This window comes from Amyelois transitella, chromosome 21, assembly GCF_032362555.1.
Source record: "Amyelois transitella isolate CPQ chromosome 21, ilAmyTran1.1, whole genome shotgun sequence".
Taxonomy (NCBI): Eukaryota; Metazoa; Arthropoda; class Insecta; order Lepidoptera; family Pyralidae; genus Amyelois; species Amyelois transitella.
This window is the reverse complement of record NC_083524.1, coordinates 9,240,248-9,259,595: the sequence shown is the minus strand read 5'-3', so window position 1 is coordinate 9,259,595 and position 19,348 is coordinate 9,240,248. Positions and strand designations below refer to the sequence as shown.

Below are 19,348 nucleotides of genomic sequence, written 5' to 3'. Positions count from 1 at the left end.
AGGGAAGAATGAATAGATGTTATACATATGAACATGCGTGTGCACCGCCTTAAACCCCGTTTTGTTTACCATACCACTCAAATTCGAAATAAATAAGTAATATCCGTATAGTCCTGGCGTTGTCCCGCGGGAATGTGAAGTGAAGGTAAGCCCGCGCTCAGGCACCAAAGCGGTGGGCGATGGCACCGTGTGGTTCTTGTGGGTTGGAACCCCACATAACCTGACCGGCTTCCAGCCGTAGAGACCTCGTTACTGTCACCCTATTATTACATTTTCTATGGAGTTATTTTCGTCACAAAAGTATATGTTCGAGAATATATTAAGTAAATGATCACGGGTTACTTCCAGGTGCAATTGGTGACTCGTCTGATGGAGCGCGGTTGCAACTGCGGCAACGGGAAGTGCTCCAAGCTGCTCAAGGTGAAGAAAGTGGGCGAGGGCCGCTACAACATCGCGGGGAGAAACGTATTTATCAGGGTTAGTAGCGTCGGCTTCTTAACTGAATAAAGTCCACCATTCGACAAAAGAAACCCCTTCAAGGTTATACATGTGTTGCGTTAAGTTGTGGGCGTTTATTTATTCGTTTAAAACTTTATTGAGCCTCAAAGGTACAATAGGTGGACTTAATGCTGAAAGCATTCTCTACTAGTCAATCTTTAGAAAATAGAGATTAATAATCCGGTGCCAATTTAAGAGTGAAAAAAATACACAAATGTTTTATTCATATTTATGTTTATTCAGTCTTCGGAAACACTTTTCGCAAATTGATCACATTACATATACAGAACGACTTATCTCTTAGCATCAACGGTCTCTGTATATGTCTGGCTCTTATTTTTCCATGATTCTCTGCCCTGAGCTAGATGGCTTTGTCTTCATGTCATCCAGTACACACAATATTTGCTCCAAATTTTAAATGTTCAACGCTTCTGTCAGCTAGATAGTAGTTATACAATGTTTGACCTGACTATTGATGTTTATATTTCAGTTGCTGAAGGGTCGTCACATGATGGTGCGCGTGGGCGGCGGCTGGGACACGCTGGAGCACTTCCTGTCGCGGCACGAGCCCTGCCAGGTGCGCCTCGTCACGGGCGCGCGCCGCTCCGTCCTCCCCGTGCCCCTCTCCCCCTCCGACCCCGACCTCTCCCCCGTCCCCCGCAAACTCTCCCCCGCCAGCAGCAAGTCCTCTATACCCGGCACAGTTTCACCCGTATCGAGCAAAGCTTCCTCCGTCAGCGGAAAAACGTCACCAGTAGAACAAAACTCCACAGACGCACGCAGAACTTCGACCCCCAAACCTAAATTACGGTCCGCATTAACTCTGCCACTGAAGGAACAGAGTAAGCCACGCACTAGAAAGCAGTCCGCACCTAGCTTTAGCACACCCAACACTCCCACCGGGAGAACGGTCAGGACACCGCCAGCAGAACATAGGAAATCACTCACGTCCACGACGCTCATCAACGCGCCGAAAAAATCGCGGAGCATGAGTTTGGCCGTCGCTAAAGAAGAGAAGAAGTCCTTCTGCGGAACTGAAAGGCTGAACCAAGCCAAGAAGAGCTCCAGCGCGGCCACTACTCCTACTGAGCCGGTTACTTCCATGGCGCGCAAGACTCGCAGTCAGAGTTTAGCTACGACACCGACCAACGAGCCGAAGAGGCCGCTCTCTGCGAATGGGTACGCGAAGAAAACTCGAAGCATGAGCCTCGCGGCGCCCGTGGAATACGTGAAGCCCATAAATAAAAGCATCTCGGTCACAACCACGGGGCCGATGACCCAGGCGGCTATCGAAGAGAGCATCAGACTGTCGCTGGCCGCCAGCATCGCCGACGACGCCTCGCCCAAGAAACCATTCCTCCACATCAAAGCCAAGTACCGGAGTCCGCCGCCGCGCGAAGTACCCCCGAGATAATCAGACATTTACCAGTTTTCCTCATTCCATTAGTTTTAAAACTTGACTTTGATTTAGTAATTTGGAGGTTCGTGAATCAACCTCCGAGCAATCTCATCATGTTCGTAGTGATTAGTCGCTTTAATTCACATGTCATGCCCGACTCCCTCGGGAACTAGTCATAATGGATCGTTTTCTAATGATTGATATAATTTGTAACGTTAATTATTCTTAATATTATTAATTTAATGATTTCCAATTGCAATAATTCGAATATTAATTTAGTTTAGTTTATGTGTGAGTTCATTTTCAAGGAATAATCGCAGCCATATCCATAATGTTGACAATACGATAGGAACCATTAGGAGTATGATCATCCACATAGATTATCATTAATATCACTGAACCATACGTTTGTGAAACTGATTTTGTAGTTTTAGCAAAAAGTGGCTTACGACCCCACGGTACAAACTCGTCAATATCCAAACATCCTATATTTTGATACGAAACATTAGATTATACTGTATTTTTGCACACAGTAGATAGAGCACTAAGTAAAAATTGTTACACCGAATATTGTTAACTCTAGTTATCACGTGGAAAACTACAACCCCAATTACAAAGGTTTTCCATGAGATTTCTCGAGTCTTCTCGACTCTTCACTATATGATTTTAAACACGCTAGATTTCTAGATTTAAGAAAGTCAAACATTCAGCTAGTTTTCGCCTTATTTAATCGTTACCGCGCGCGCTGCTGTTAAACTTATCTTTAAATCGATTAGTGGCTTGCGACGATACACTCCGATGTATCGAGAGAAGAGCCATTGAACCCGAATCGAGAATCGAATGGAGTTTCGCAGCAGCGCGCCACTCGAGCTTCGAATTTTTATCGATACTATACCTAAGTGATATTCATGTAACTGCCAATCTACCTACCTATGGAAATATAGTGCCAACGGTTAATTATGTATGGTTGATAATAAACTTTGATATGAATATGTTGGAGTTTGAATTCTGGCCACTAATAAATATTAAACCTACTTAAATCAATATAGCGTAAATGCAATTAACTTGAACTTTGCATAATTTGTGCTAACGAATTTGTAACTTATAGGTAGTTTAAGTTTTAAAGCTGTTTAGGCTTACAATTTTTACCGCACACAAATGCTTTAGACTAAGGGTTCTCAAAATCACTTTTTTATTTTTTATTTGGTTTATCAAGGACAAATATAAAATTTGGTCAATTAAACGAATGTTTGCACACATTGCCTTAAGCTGGCCTGTTTTCTAAGTATTTAGAATATACAGCAGTAGTTAAGTGTGCTATATACTTAAAAAGGCGTAGACTGAAATGCATCTAGAACACCGTTAAATTGCAAATGCATATCTCATACAATTTTATCATCATTACAAAAAGCGTGATCACATGTGAGGTTGCACATTCACACCATCATTTTTGCTACATGGGAAAGAGCAACCGTTGTTTTTAAGGTAAGCACTGGTCAAGGTATTATATTGTTGTTTACAGTTTTTGACTTGTAAATTTTGAATTGTATGTTACATAAACTTTAAAACTAGAGTAAAAAAATTCTTGCTTTCAAAGTTGTCTAAGAATAGTTATTGTACCAGTATACAGGTTTACTTTGAATCACTGAGCTTTATAAAAATGTCGTAATCGGTATCTATAGCGGAAGCGTTTATTTTTCGTTTTTACTATGAAGCGAGGTAATTAATTATAAGAGAACATGTTTTTTTTTAATCTATAGAGTACTTTCCTTGAATAAAGCTACTGGATTCAAAGTCGTCCTATATAAATAACATTTGGTGTAATATGTAGTACCTACACAAAAATATAGTACACAAAAATATAAGTTTTAAATTCTTCGTAATTTGCTTTCTTTACAAAAAATACTAATATATTTCTTATCTTTATCCGAGAAACCGCGAGAAACATTTAAATGAAATCATTTTCAACGTTTCAGTGCCGCAGATCTGTACAGTACCAACAGAACCGAAGCTCCGTGGCGGTCCCCGTCCGGGCGTCCGTCACGCCTCACCGCCGGAGATACACCTACTACAAGAAGATGTACAAGCCGATGTGCTATGAACTGCCGAAGCCATTCAAAATATCTCTTGTTTAACCCGAGAAATAAAAAATAAAATAAAATCTTCCTCAAAGACTACTTTGTGAAATTATAAATAAAACAGCGAGCGTCTGTCAAATCATTTTATTGAATACCTCAATTAGGTAAATTGAAATAATATAAAAATATATAAATCATCGTAATCTAGGAATGAATCGATAAATGCAATACGGAAAGTGCATTGACGCTCTCACTTGTATACAAATTAAATAGAGAGCATAAACATAAGCGATTAATGTTCAATACATAAGACGTATCTATACTATTTGCTGATAAAATACACGGTGGTTTTATGTGATTAGTGATGGAATCTAATTTCACCAATTCTCCATAGAGAAACATCTTAATAGATAACGCAAAAAATCTTCTCTTTACAATGTCTACCTAACCCATCCTATTCTTGCAATTCTGTAATAGAATCTCTTAGAAGGATGTGGGAATAATAATATCTACGATTTTGAGGTCACTGTATCCTTTAGTATTTAACTAATCGAGTTACAATGTTAGTCAAAATCTTGAACTTTAAATAGCTTCGTCACATGCGTTATCTATTCAATCAAATGTCTATGGTCCGTTTCTAAAACTGGCCGATATAAGGTACAAACATTTGTACATGAGATAATGCTTTTTAGGACTACTTAAATAATTATTTTATCTATATCTAGTCATAAATAGTCAAGGGTAATTTTAATTTTGTTACAAGCAGTGTTGCGCATTCACAATAAACTTTTTAAACACAACTATGTTTAATTTCATATAAAACTTATATACTAAATAATCGACCAGGTTTTCTGCAATTAATTTTGTAATAGCAAATATTTGTTTTGTGAAATTTTAAATCTTAATATTATATTATGCGTGACCAAGCAATGTTTAAAGATGTTAAATACTCAGATATGTTTTTTTAAGTTATTCCTATTAAACATGGTCGATTATACTCTCCTTATATCAAAAAATACAGCTATATTTTAATGTAAATAATAATTAGTTAATACATTTGGTAGATATTTTTGCAATCGCGCCATGTTCGGCCATTTGGCCGATACACCTAAATTAATGTTGGTTTAAAATAAGGACTATTGACAATGTTATTCTTGGAATAATTTCAATAAGTTAGCAGTAAGATTATACCGGGAAGATAACCGTAAGAAAATAAAAAGTACATATTTATGTTGTGAGCACTAGGAAAACATGAAAGATAAGGCTCTTGTTTTAATATTAAATATATTAAAGCGAAAACGAAAAGCGGGCCCAAAACAATCGCTTAAAATAATTTTCCAAATCAGTCAAAACTGCATTCATATTAGAACCCATTACATCCCACACTACATAAATTCAGTTCAAACACACTATTCTAGACCAAAACGCTTATAAAAGCTAGCAATCTCAAATAACTGCGAGTGTCACGCGAGTATAAACTATGTTTGTTACAATGTAATAGATGAATGAATACTCTATTCTTCATATACACATGTGAAGAATACGCATTCTCTCGTGGCATCATAAACAAGTGCAAACTGTTAAACCCGGCCAAGTGCGAGTCGGACCCACGCACGAAGGGTTCCGTACCATCGTCACGTGTTACGCTGACGCCATCTAGCGCAAATTGGTAGAACTACAACGCGGTCAATACATCCCACGTTGCATATCCACTCACAATAAGTTTAAAGAAATTAATAAGATCAGCGTCGTCGATATTTTTAGTATTTGTTGTTATAGCAGTAACAGAAATACCATATTTAAAAAAATCAGCTTTCTAGCTATCAATGATGAGATACAGCCTAGTGACAGACAGACGGACAGACAGGAAGTGGAGGCTTAGTAATTGGGTCCCGTTTTTACCTTTGAGATACGCAATCATAAAAAAACTATCAAGGTTGTCAAAAATAATGACAAAGTATAATGTCTATAATGTAATTTTTTTACAAGTACTAGAGCAAAGTGACAACATAGTAAGTTACCTTTACTTACCAAGCGTGCGTAGCTGCGTATAGTGTGCTTGGGCCGTCTGCATTAAACCTTTCAATCACACATACCAAGGTAACATGGAAAACCTTTATATAACTTTCATTTATCAAACGATAGTGCTTGCACTTGGATACTAAAACAAATATACATTTTTCTCACACTTACCAGCCCCCGTAATATGGAACGCGCGACGCCGTTTTTGTCGCGTGTAAAACTACTGCTATCCTGTTCCACGTTATAATTGCAAAGCGAAACGGCGATAGTTTTTGCACGCGATAAAAACGGCATCGCGCGTGCCATTCTGCAGGGGCAAGACAGCATGGTTATTTTCACTTACCAAGCGTGCTTATTATATGGATTTAGCCGTCTGCAGAACTATTGAAACTATTATACTTTTCTCTCACAAGTACCAAGGCATCATGGAAACCTAAGAGGTTACTTTCGTTTACCAAGCGTATGGTGAGCGCGCTTGGGTACTGAATCTATTATACATTTCTACCACAACTACCAGGGCATCACGGCACCCCAAGAGGTTACTTCTTCTTGCTCTTGCCGAGCGTGAGCGTGTGATGCGCCTGGGCCGCCTGCTGCTTGCGTCTGTTGAACTCGACGGTGTCATCCTCTATCTTCTTGCGGAGTTCCTCCAGACGTTTCTTCTCGTCCGTGTGGTCTTTCTTCAACTTATCGAATTTGGAATGCAACTGGAATTAATGGTAAATAATAAATTTGCATGGAATGTTTCTTCACAACCCAGTCTGAATAAGGTTTTACAAGTTATTGTATTCTTGACTCATATCCCAGTTTCCTTTGAAACGTGGGGAGGGGATGTCGTACATACATGTCACATCTTTATCCCTTGAAAAGACTGTCATGAAAACTTCACATCAATCTTAAAAAGTCTGATAGGTCACGTTCGGCTGTTTGGCTTAATGATAGAATTGAAATTCAAATAGTGACAGGTTGCTAGCTCATCGACTAAGAATAATCCCAAGAATAAAAGCCTATCCCTTAGTCGCCTTTTACGACATCCATGGAAAAGAGACGGAGTGGTCCTATTCTTACTATTTGTGCCGGGAACCACACAGCTTACTTTCAACTTCAATGAACAAGGCGCATAAGTCAGTCCTTCCATATTGGCATTGCCACGTCTGGTTTTTGGCGCTATATTCGCGCGTGCCGACCTGTATTCCATTGTAGGTGGCGCTAAATTCGCGCGGGAGTGAAGCCGCGGGTAAAAGCTAGTAGACTACAAATCGGGAGCCAACATACCTCCTTCTCCGCCTCTTTGAGTTCCGCCTCCTTCTCTTTGACCCTCTGCACGAACATCTGCCTCATCTCGTCCTCCTTCTGCTGGAGCTCGGCCAGGTGGGCGCTTCGCTTCTGCTCGAAAGTCTGCTGGAATGACACCTGCAAATATACCAAATTATTTTATTTTCTTTTATTACAAACAGGATATAAACAATATTTACGATACAAATGATTTCTAAACTAGCCTATACTACACTAGAGTATACGCTGAAAACCATAATTTATGCAATAAATTGTAATAATATTATTAATACTGTTCCGTGTGGTTTACGGCACTTTAGAATAGAACCACTACATATCTTTCCCATGGATGTCGTAAAAGGCGACTGAGGGATGGGCTTATAATTTGGGATCCCTCATTTAGGCGATGGGCTAGCAATTTGTCACTATTTGAATCTCAATTCCATCACAAAGCCATACAGTTGAACATGGCCTTTCTGTATTTTCAGAACTGTTGGCTCTGTCTAATCCGCAAGGGATATAGACGTGACTGTATGGATGTATTATTGTTTATACTTCATATTTTAACCATAGTTGAGGGATAACATCCTGGGCGACCACACAACTTAATGCATTCGCATTTTATTTTAGTATAACAAGAATTCAAGTGCTTGTTGATTGAAGATGTCAGGTCACTATTTCGGGTCATTATTAAAACAAGTGTTTCTTTGTTTCAAATTACTTATTTCTGCCAATTAAGAATCCCAAGTTTTTAGACTATCCCTTAGACGACTTTGACGTCATTCATGGGAAAGACATTGAGTGGTTCTATTCTAAAGTATCTGAAACCACACGGAACATTCGTATGGTTAGTCTAATCTGAGTTTCAGTCCAAGTACCAGGGCATCATAAAGATACAAAACGTCACGAAAGAACTCACAGGCTTGTTGTCGGCGTCGACGTCAGTGAAGCCCATCTGCTGCAGCCGCCGTCTGCGGTATAGCTCGTAATGACGGGCGTGGGTTTTTTCTCTCATATCCTCCATGTTGGTGCGGATGAGCATCTCGCGTAGTTTTACGAAATCGCAATGCGATTCGTTCTCCACTGCAAATAAAGTGAAATAGTAGGTAGGTATACTCGTATAATATGTGATTAAGCAATGTCGCTCGTTCCCTCTAATAAAGTTGAGCACAACGATAGCTGACCCATGCGTCAACTCGTGAACGGGTGCTGCCAGTGGGATCTGGTCATCAAACTACTAGGGCATCATAAAAGCTAAAGATCTTATAACCGATCTTCACGAAGTCAAGTTCATGCTGGTATTCATCTCGGAAACAGAGTCGACGTCTTGGTACGGACGTGGTATCGGTATCATACCAAGATCACTTCATCCTGGTTCCCAAAAATGTCAAACCTTGATTTCATTCAAGAGTAGGTACTAGGTCGTCATAAAGCACAAGAATGTTTCAGCTTACACGGGCCCCGACAGCACTCCTAAAACTGCTTGGCCTAGTGTCGCCCTAAAGTACTAGGCCACCATAACTTGTTGGAATATTAGAATCTCACCTTGCACCGTCCCCCACGGGTACTGCCTGGCGCGGACAGTCTTATTCCCGATCTTCACGAAGTCAACTTCATGCTGGTATTCATCTCGGAAACAGAGTCGACGTCTTGGCATGGACGTGGTATCGGTATCATACCAAGATCACTTCATCCTGGTTCCCAAAAATGTCAAACCCTGATTTCGTTCAAAAGTACTAGGGCGTCATAAAACACAAGAATGTTTCAGCTTACACGGGCCCCGACAGCACTTCTAAAACTGCTTGGCTTTGTTGCGTCCTAAAGTACTAGGACACCATAACCAGTTGGAATATTGGAATCTCACCTTGCACCGTCCCCCACGGGTACTGCCTGGCGCGGACAGTCTTATTCCCGATCTTCACGAAGTCGGTGCTGCCGACCACGGCGAACGGGATGTGCGAGTTCATGCTAGTATTCATCTCAGAAACAGACTCGTCGTCTACCGGAAACTGGTAGATTTCCACGCCATTCGCTTGTAACTCTTGCATTATCTTTGACTGTAAAATATTTAAAAAAAATTAGGTATCAGATTTACGTTACTGTATTTACAATAACAATGGGTTTGGAGATGGCTTCACCCCACAAGGAGTAAAGACGACATTTTGCGTATGTGTACTATGTATTGCAAAATTATAACTTAAACGAAATACCTTGAATTTCTGCAGCTCAGTCTTGGATATAGTGTCGGCCTTGGCTATGATGGGGATGATGTTGACCTTGGTGTCCAGTTTCTTCATGCACACCAAGTCGATAGACTTGAGACCGTGGCCTGAAAATGAATAATTTTATTATCAATATATAATACACTATGCTAATCTTTAATCGTAAAAGTCAGTCAAGGGAGGAATTAACTTAGGCATTTTCTTTAAGGTAATGGGATAGCTTCTTTTAGTAACTTAATAGTATCTGAATCTCAGTCTTATCATTAAGCCATCCATGTGGTTTCAGTCATTTTGGTTTGCTGGCTCTGTTTACCCCGTAAAGGTAAAGACGTGATAATGTATGTCTGAACAAACAGCGCTCTATGCTAACGCTAAGAATTCAAACATTATCATCATTGTTGCATATAGTGACACATAAACAAACAATGCTTTTATATACATTTATACTGACAAATGCTGCTGGAATTTTTAACACGTCATATTATTGATGCTATCATCATTTCTTAAAACTTCATACATTATCAAATTAAATTAAATAAATTTATTTCTTTGCCTAAAATAGGGTACCTGGGATGTCACAAATAAGAAGGAAACATACTTAAATCCATATCCATACATATGATAAAATTGTAACCAAGCGATGTCTGTACTTAAAAGATATTACCAGAATATTGATATGATACCCCATATAAGACCATCATTAATTCATAGATTGCAGTGTTTTCAACACGGTGGGCTCTGTCTACCCCGCAAGGGATATAGATTGACTATATGTATGTATGTATATCAAACCAACAGAAGCCATTTCTGACTTTCTGCTTGTCTATATGTTATGTACTCGCATAACGCGAAAACGATTGCTCAGATTTAAATGCGGTTTTCTCTGACGTTTTAGGCTTGCTCCAACTTAAAAGATCATTCATTCAGTTATATAATCACGTTTCTAACCCTTATATTGGTGCCGGAAACCACCCGGCCTATAAAAAAATGGTATAAATTCTCCCCCCACCCCTCTAAAAAGGTAATACAGGGCGTCAGCTTTTCTGAATTGAGATTGTCGGCGAACGAGGTCGCAGACAACAACTAGTTAATAAATAAACTGAGGATAAGTGACACAGATTGAGTATGCCACGAAGCAAGTTCGAGACATGACTTACGCGATACTAACTCAACTACTGCCGTAAAAAATAAAATTACCGAACTACGAAAAATCTTTTCTCATACTTTCTTCTTGAACTTCCTACCAACCAAAATTTTCTAAAATCGTGTGGATATTATTTAGCACTTGCTATTGAATGCCTCTTAACGTAACTATTAAACTCATCACAGCCATTAAATACATGCCCTTAATAAAAGTCATTAGTAAGGAGCCAGTGACCGTGCGGTGACCCAGTTCCTTCTGCTAATTAATTCCGTCATTGATTACTTGTTGACTAACACTTGCTTTGCAACAAGAAAAAAATTATTTCAAAGTATATCAATTCTACAAACGCGATCGTGTGTTACGCTGTTTGTTTGCGCTAAACTAAAAAGTCTATATCCCTTGCAGGGTAGACAGACCCAGCAGTCATTAAAGACTGATAGGCCACATTCAGCTGATAGACTTAATAATAGAATTGAGATTTAAATAGTGACAGGTTGCTAGCCCATCGCCTAAAAGAAAAATCCCAAGTTTATAAGCCTACTATCCCTGAGTAGCCTTTTACGTCATCCGTGGGAAAGAGATGGAGTGGTCTTATTGTTTTTTATATAGGTGTCGGGAATCACACGGCAACCAAACTCTTTAATTATGAAATTAAATAAAATATTGTAGGTACGCTAGGAATATAAGTTGAGTCGAAACTGACGACTACAGCAGCAGTGAAATCTATATCGAAATCCCGTTGTAAGAGCGTTCCCAATGGGCCCGGCGATGTGCCGCGCGCGCCCTGAATATAATGCGCCTGCGCATGTCAATGACTTGACAATAAATCACTTAATGTCAAGGACAGACAAACATATCGCATAGGGGTCACTACACTACTCTACATGCGGGAGAAAGTAATAAATTGAGAACAATAACTTACGACCTCTTTTAAATCAGTAAATATAATCAAACAAAAAAACCTCTGGGAAAGGGGAGCTTAGAGCTACTGCAATTACGTTTACCATTTTCTAGTTTAGTCGTTTTGTTAGATTATTTAAATTTCGTTTTTTTATGCCTAGGTTAAATAACCTATTTATATAAAATATGCTTAATGACTGATTCTGCCTAGAAATTAGCAATTTTCTTATTTAGTTATGTACACAAAAGAAGATACAGCATTTAACAAACAAATTTTAGTACAAAGTTGCTAATTATTTCACAAGAGTTCCACAAATAGACGACTGCCCAAGATTACTACAATAAGGTAAATTAATGTGATTATCATATCAGTACACAAGCTGATCCTGGCTGTATTTTATTAGTGTATACGACAACAGTTAGTCTAAATATCTCACCAGTAGGACAGATGAAGTACAGACAGACATGTAGGCGGCTGTCATGGTAGGTCCCCAGAGACCGCTTGATCTTCAGTTCTTCTTGGAGATACGCCTCGAACTGAGCATCAATATAGTCCACCACCGCCTTGAAGCTGTCTTCCTTGTTCACCTGGTCTCCGTACCCCACAGTGTCGCAGATCGTCAGCTGTGTAAGAATATTATGTAGAATAAGAATGTAATGTGCCATGATTTGGTATAAAAAAAACAATACATATTTATTCCTCTTATATTAGGCTAATAGTTATTAAATAATAACGCCGAGTTTGCATGAAGAAAGTTATGAATGTGGATGAAGCGAAGGAAGTATGACCGTGGCAAGTGGAAAGATGTAGTCTCTGCCTACCCCTCAGGGAAAAAGGCGTGATTTTAAGTACGTATGTATGTGTGTTATTAAATTATTTAGGTATTCAGATTACATAAGGATACAAATTTTTGAATGTTGGACTTGGCATTGACATCTGCAACACAGTTCATCAAAACTTCTGCAGGTCGCAAAGTTATCCTAAGTTTTTTTAATTCTACTTGATCTCCTTTCCAAAAAAATAATATTTTTACATTTATTTTTTCATTTTCATTCAATGTGATCAGGTACTTCAGTATGATAAAGCTTTAACTTTTACCACCAAAATACCTATTATTATACAGATAAACAAATATCTTAAACCTTTAGGGTTAAAACTAAACATTTCTTTTCTATAACATCAACTTTGTTGCACCTTGAGCTCATCCCATCATGAGATTAAGATGCTATCTATATAATCCTATCAAATTATCAATATATCAATGCACACTTTGCTTTAAAGTTTCTAAATTTTTCTTAAGAACTCGGTAACAAAAGTGGCCGAAGATCGAAACCTTACCTTGAGTCTGACATTGCTCTCCTGCAACTCATAAGTGTGAGCCTTAAGCTTGACAGTTGGCAAGTTGTGGGGACTTGGAGATGACTCAAAGTTGGTGTTGAACAGGGAGTCCATGAGAGTGGACTTGCCCAGGCCCGTCTCACCTGGTAGATAAATAAATATGTCAAAAACATAGAATAAACAGTGGCAAGGTCTGCATCACAGAAAGCATTTTAATTTATAGGTCCTACACACATATCACATCTATATCCCTTAGACAGAGCCAATAATCTTGAAAAGACTGAGAGATCATATTCAGCTGATTGCCTTAATGATGGAATTGGGATTCAAAGTGACTTGGTCGCTAGCCCATTGATTAAAAGAAGAATATAGACACTGGCACTTTTATAAGTCATTTTAAATATAGGTAAGGGTATAAGTTTATCATAGCAGAATGTGGCCAATCCAGTGCCTAAGAACTTTGTTGTTGTATATTGTTCTCTAGGTATATCTTTGGTTAACGCAATACCAGCAATAGTTTCAGTTTCAGTCCATAAATATGTATGTAGGTATCAATATTTTTATACTGCGATAAAATAAAATAAGACACAGAATAGCCCTAATGTTAAGGTCCAGACATAAAAGTAGTTAAATACTTTTTAACTGTAATCAATCATTAAACAATAGAAGAATTATCACCAACCTACATGATTTTCTTAAAACTGTATGGATGAATAATTACAAATGTAACCCACATGAACCAAGAATGATAAGCCCACATTGGAAGTGTTGAAACATTACAAGGTAAACAGATAAAACTATGTAAACGACGTGGGTGATTAAGAATTAACATGACTGAATGATTCACTTACCAATACAGAGGATATTGAACACAAATCCATTTTGTACACTCTTGTTTACCAATTGGTCAGGCAAGCTGTCGAAACCGACATGCCCTGACAATTTCAGTGTACGCATCGCGTGCTCCAACTGAAATATAATAAGAAATAAACACACAAGAAATTGACGGATGCATTGAAATGTAGCCGGAAGAGTAATGTTCATACAATGATAAACAATTTACATCAACATATTGTTTACATTCTCCAACCGTTGCTTGAGGATCATTATCCGGTCGTCCTGTGTCATTATGAACCGAATAAACCAACTTTCTCATTGTAATCGTCTGGTATTACAGCACAGCAACGCCCTACGCTTTCATTTTCATTGGAAACAATGCAACGTTTAAGAAAAACACACTACATGTTCATTGAGGCACTAACAAAGTATATAAATAATCTGTTAAATAAGATGAAAACCACTTTAATTACAATTTAAATCACATATTTACTCACTTTTAGTGGTTCGACATCCATAGCCGCCATGATTATTTCACTGACTGTTGAAGAATTATAGTGAAGATGTGCAATTCTGTAACAAACTGACAACTGACAGATAACAGTAACACCAACGTAACAAAACCATAACATTAACAATAACTATATCGATTTTTTTATTAGAAATTTAGGTTTAAGATATTTTACTAAATTCTTCATTTAAATATTTAATTAAACTTATTAAATATAAATTTGGTTTAAATATAAAAAAAAAATTGGAAGTATTCAAAGCGATAAGCTTTATATTGAAAGGTTGCCGTACCTGTTTACTAGTGATGACGCTAGCATTTAATTGCCATATTTAATATTTTTACTCTAAATAATGGTAAACTAAGGGGAGTAAGGGGGAGAACGGAATTAACATCTTTCCGGCCCCAACAGTCAACCTCACCTGCTCGCGCGGACAAAATACTTTTCATCCGCGGCGGTTTTTCTCGGAAGACCGCGGTGCTCCCTGCTAGACAACCGACGAGGCAATGGCGACCGAGCAGTGGCGGTATAACCACACACCCAACCAATGGTTGGAAGAGGCTGCAGGAGCCTGCGGGATTAAATAACCCCAAAAGACTGGTGCAGAAGGCAAGGGGAAACCACTGCAACTATTTTCCCGAGAAAATTGTCATGGAAGTAAATACACAAGAGGTGCTTTTGCCATGCAACCCGCTTAGCAACCGGCGCCGTGCTGCGTCCGGGGCGCGCGGTGAGAAATGGACTACCGGCCTTGCAGAAGTAGGAAACCAGGCTTCTCATGGAAAATCTGTTACTGGAACATCAGTTAAGCTTCGTAAAATCCAAAAGATAGGAACCTGGAACGTTCGAGGCTTGCTACAACCAGGAAAATTGGACACTGTGAGACGAGAGGTGACCCGGTGTGGCTTGAGCATTTGCGGATTGAGCGAAACTCACTGGAAGAACAACGGTCACTTCGTTACTGGTACCCACACCGTCTACTGCTCTGGAAATGAAAGTGAGAGCCAAAATGGAGTTGCTTTGCTTATTCCAAAACATCTAAATAATTGCGTACTTGGTTACGAACCGGTAAGCGATCGCATAGTCTCTATGAAACTCAAAGCTCTTCCTGTCAACTTGAACATCGTGCAAATATATGCCCCTACTAGCCGATCTACAGAGCAAGATATTGAGAGGTTCTATACTCAGTTGCAGATTACCATTGAAAAAATACCCAACAGAGAGCTACTTATTATTTTGGGTGATTTTAATGCAAAAATTGGTACTAACGCCCGACAACACAGTGACTCAGTAGGGAATTTTGGACTTGGTATGAGAAATGAGAGAGGTGAGAGATTTATGCAGTTCGCAGATGAAAACAACCTGGTAGTGGCCAACAGTCTATTCCAGCACCATCCTCGTAGATTGTATACTTGGACATCGCCTACTGGACATCGCAATCAGATAGACTACATCCTTATCCAATCGCGTTGGCGCACATCCGTCCTCAATGCGCACACAATGCCCGGTGCCTGCTGCGGCTCGGATCATGAACTTTTGATGATGAAAATGCGATTAAAACTCAAATCTGCCAGAACTCCTTGTAAACAAAAAAGGATTGAAGTCACAGATAAAGAGAAATTCACTTTCACCATCGAGAATAAGTGGACGGAATGGCTAGAAACAAAACGCGGTACGCCAAACCCAAACGTCATGTGGGAAAAGGCCAAACAGCTTATCCAGCAGGCAGCAACAGAGTCTAAAACGCAATCAAAGGCGCACAAGCGGCAACACTGGATGACCGAAGGTACTCTTGCTCTTGTTGAAGAGAGACGTCGGAAGAAAGCTCAGGGAGCAGACATGGGGACTATTAACAAACTGTCTGCTGAAGTCCAAGCAGCATGTAGACGAGACCACAACAACTACCTTCATGCCATCTGTCACGAAATCGAGTCTCATGCTGGAAGACACGAATCGAAAGACATGTACCACAAAATTCGGGTTATCACTAAAACCTTACCATCTAAAACCTGGGCTATAGAAAACAGCGATAATCGTGTGGTAACAGAACTGGTTGAAATCTCCGAAACATGGAAAGGCTACTGTCAGTCGTTATTCCAGGACCCGCACTGCCGCGATTTCCCGAGTACTGTCCCTAATACTGAGGATCTGGAACCGGACATTCTCCTGTCTGAGGTTAGAGCTGCAATAAAACATCTCAAAAACGGGAAAGCCACTGGAAGAGATGCCATTCCCATAGAAACCATAAAAGCTCTAGGAGAGTATGGTGATGAAATTTTTCACGCCATCTGTAATGAAGTATTTCGGACGGGAAATTGGCCCGATGAATGGACTCACACCATATTTACCCCCTTACACAAGAAAGGTTCCACAAAGAAATGTAACAACTACCGCCTTATTGCTTTGATACCACACGCCAGCAAAATTTTGTTACATATCCTTAACGAGCGTCTGAAAACATACCTATCTAAGGAGATAGCTCCAGAACAAGCCGGCTTTGTGAAAGGGAAGGGCACTCGGGAACAGATTTTGATTGTTCGCCAGATCATCGAAAAAGCGCGAGAATTCAACAAATCGGTGTATATTTGCTTTGTGGACTTCTCAAAAGCATTTGACTCGGTGAAATGGCCTGTGTTATGGGACACACTATTGCAAATGGGCACGCCTTTACATCTAGTCCACCTTTTAAGACGGCTATACGAGGATGGAACAGCCTCTGTGCGCACAGAAGACGTCTTGTCAGGAAACTTTCGCCCTAGTGCCGGAGTACGCCAGGGATGCATAATATCACCGCTCTTGTTCAATGTATACACTGAGTTAATAATGCGCATCACTCTAGAGGATTGGACAGACGGTGTGAAAATTGGTGGATACAAAATTGCCAATCTACGTTATGCTGATGACACCACTCTCTTTGCAACTAGTACCCAACACATGGAAGATCTACTTCAGAAAATGGAACGTGTTGGCCTCGAGTTCGGTCTGAAAATAAATCGCAGCAAGACGAAGATGATGGTTGTGGATCGCGCTAACAGTAATTCGCCAGAAGTAACTAGAATCGCGAACTGTGACGTGGTCCAATCGTACACTTACCTTGGCGCTCTGATTTCGAATAACGGTGGATGTATCGACGAGATAAAGCGACGAATGGCAATCACAAGATCGGCAATGGACAGAATGAGAAAAGTATGGAGGAATCGTAGCATCACTAAGACCACAAAGACCAGACTGGTGCGCACGCTTATTTTCCCCATATTTTTGTACGCTGCTGAAACGTGGACATTGCGAGAAGTGGAAAGAAAAAAGATAGACGCCCTAGAGATGTGGTGCTGGAGGAGAATGCTTGGTGTGTCTTGGACAGAGTTCCGCACTAACGTCTCGATACTCCAAGAGCTCGGTATTAAGCAGCGACTATTTCCCTTAGTACAATCTCGCATTTTGTCATTCTTTGGACACGTTACAAGGAGAGGCAACGGATCCATAGAACGGCTTGTTGTCCAGGGTAAAGTGGAAGGCTCTCGACCGCGCGGAAGGTCACCCATGCGATGGACCGACCAAATAAAGTCTGTGATTGGCGGTTCACTTAACGAGTGCAGCAGGATGACTTCCAGCAGGGAGAAATGGCGGGACATCGTAAGGCGCACATTGGCGCCCGCCTCCAACACTACATGATGACCACGACCACTCTGTCAAGAGTGACACGACTAAGAAGAAGAACGGGTGTAATAAATAACAAAAAGATATTAAAAAAAAATTATATCCTTACTACATACTAGCGTGACGATACGGTCTTTTTGACGGTGCGTACATAACAATGTAGTTTAACTTTGTTGTGTAACACTTCCATACTTCAACGTTGTTTTCAACTTTTCAACATATAACAATACTATACATATACACGTTAGAATAAAAATGTCATATAACAATTTTGCATGACATTTCAATGAATCATAAAAAACTCTTTAAATCATCTGATGCAGATCTTAAAATCTCGATTTCATTATAAAGTCATACAGCTGAACGGCCTTCCAGTCTTTTCAAGTGTTGTGTGTGTCTACGTGATAAAGACATAACTACATATATGTATGTATGCATAAATATTAAAAATTATACTTCAGTATCTTTGTTAAATAATCTAACATCTGATGGCTCTTTAACATTGAAAGGATATGTGTCGGGAAAAAATAATAGGATCACTTTATCTATTTTACATGGATGTCGTAAAAGGTGACTGAGGGATAGGCTTAAAAACTTGAGATTCCTCATTTAGGCTATGAGCTAGCAACCTTTCACTATTTGAATCTCAATTATAGCATTAAGCCAAATAGCTGAACTTAGCCTTTCAGTAATTCAAGACTGATGGCTCTGTCTACCCCGCAAGGGTTATAGATGTGACTACATGTATGTATGGATATGTTCCGTGAAGACTAGAACTGAAACGTGCATAACATGAGCACCAGTCCGAGGAGACCTGAATCAGCTAAATGACTCCTTGTTACTTGAATTGAATGTTTGTGATGAAAAACGATTTGAAGAAGGATCAATCTGATAAAAAGGGTATACCCAAACGGTTTTTTATAGTAATTATCTACACTAAGTTAAACAGTAAAAAATGTTTATGTTTGTTGGTTTGTATGAGCAGCATGTTTCTCTGCATGCGACTGTACACTCTCATAAAGTTAATTTTAACTAAGGACTTACCTAAAAGTTTTGGACAAACTATTTTGATTATTAAAAAGTCATAACAGTCCAATAGTTAGCATAGATATAGTTCAGCAGACTGATGATCCCAATCCCAACATTCCAACTTATATTATAAATCGATAGTGGGTTTCTTTGTTTGTTTGTTACATCATCATGGGTTATCTAATGAATAAACCTATATATAATTAAGAGTCTGTTCCCGCTGTATTTGCAAAAAATCTGTATTCTTTAGAAGGTGTCGCTAAATTTGTAGCTTTTTGTCAAATCAACGCGTACAAAGATGCAGGCAGCAGCCAGCGGTAAAAAAATAAAATATTAAATATAAATAAATGTCATAGTACCCGTTCCAAAGTAAGGAAACCTGCACATTAAGGCAACTGAATATGTTAACAAGAGCTTTGTTCTGGGTTATATTTCCTTA

At 39.4% G+C, this 19,348-nt stretch overlaps 2 protein-coding genes across 3 annotated transcripts in view; one reads left to right on the top strand and one right to left on the bottom strand.

The window, feature by feature from the left end:
- Positions 1–2,887, top strand: part of LOC106140962 (GAS2-like protein 3) — a 91,772-nt gene extending 88,885 nt beyond the window's left edge. For both annotated transcript variants that reach the window (XM_060950335.1, XM_060950334.1), the window contains exons 9-10: positions 349–477; positions 989–2,887. In XM_060950335.1, the coding sequence (XP_060806318.1) occupies positions 349–477; positions 989–1,912 (1,053 nt within the window). In that variant the 3' untranslated portion in view covers positions 1,913–2,887. The remainder of the gene's footprint in view (positions 1–348; positions 478–988) is intronic.
- Positions 2,888–4,104: 1,217 nt separating this feature from the next.
- LOC106140543 (septin-2) lies at positions 4,105–14,322 on the bottom strand. Its single transcript, XM_060950296.1, has 9 exons — positions 14,212–14,322; positions 13,729–13,846; positions 12,878–13,020; positions 11,976–12,162; positions 9,483–9,601; positions 9,137–9,329; positions 8,192–8,355; positions 7,273–7,410; positions 4,105–6,704 (listed from the first exon to the last, which is right to left on the bottom strand). The coding sequence occupies exons 1-9, from the start codon at positions 14,239–14,241 to the stop codon at positions 6,537–6,539; spliced, it is 1,260 nt and encodes a 419-aa protein (XP_060806279.1). The 5' UTR covers positions 14,242–14,322; the 3' UTR covers positions 4,105–6,536.
- Between the last annotated feature and the right edge of the window lie 5,026 nt (positions 14,323–19,348).

Bases quoted from the DNA above. Each gene is read 5' to 3' on its own strand.
- LOC106140543 (XM_060950296.1), bottom strand. From the start codon at position 14,241: ATGGCGGCTATGGATGTCGAACCACTAAAA. The intron at 13,847-14,211 runs GTGAGTAAATAT...ATTATATTTCAG, and splicing joins TGGATGTCGAACCACTAAAA to TTGGAGCACGCGATGCGTAC. The intron at 7,411-8,191 runs GTGAGTTCTTTC...GTATATTTGCAG, and splicing joins TCGACGCCGACAACAAGCCT to GTGTCATTCCAGCAGACTTT.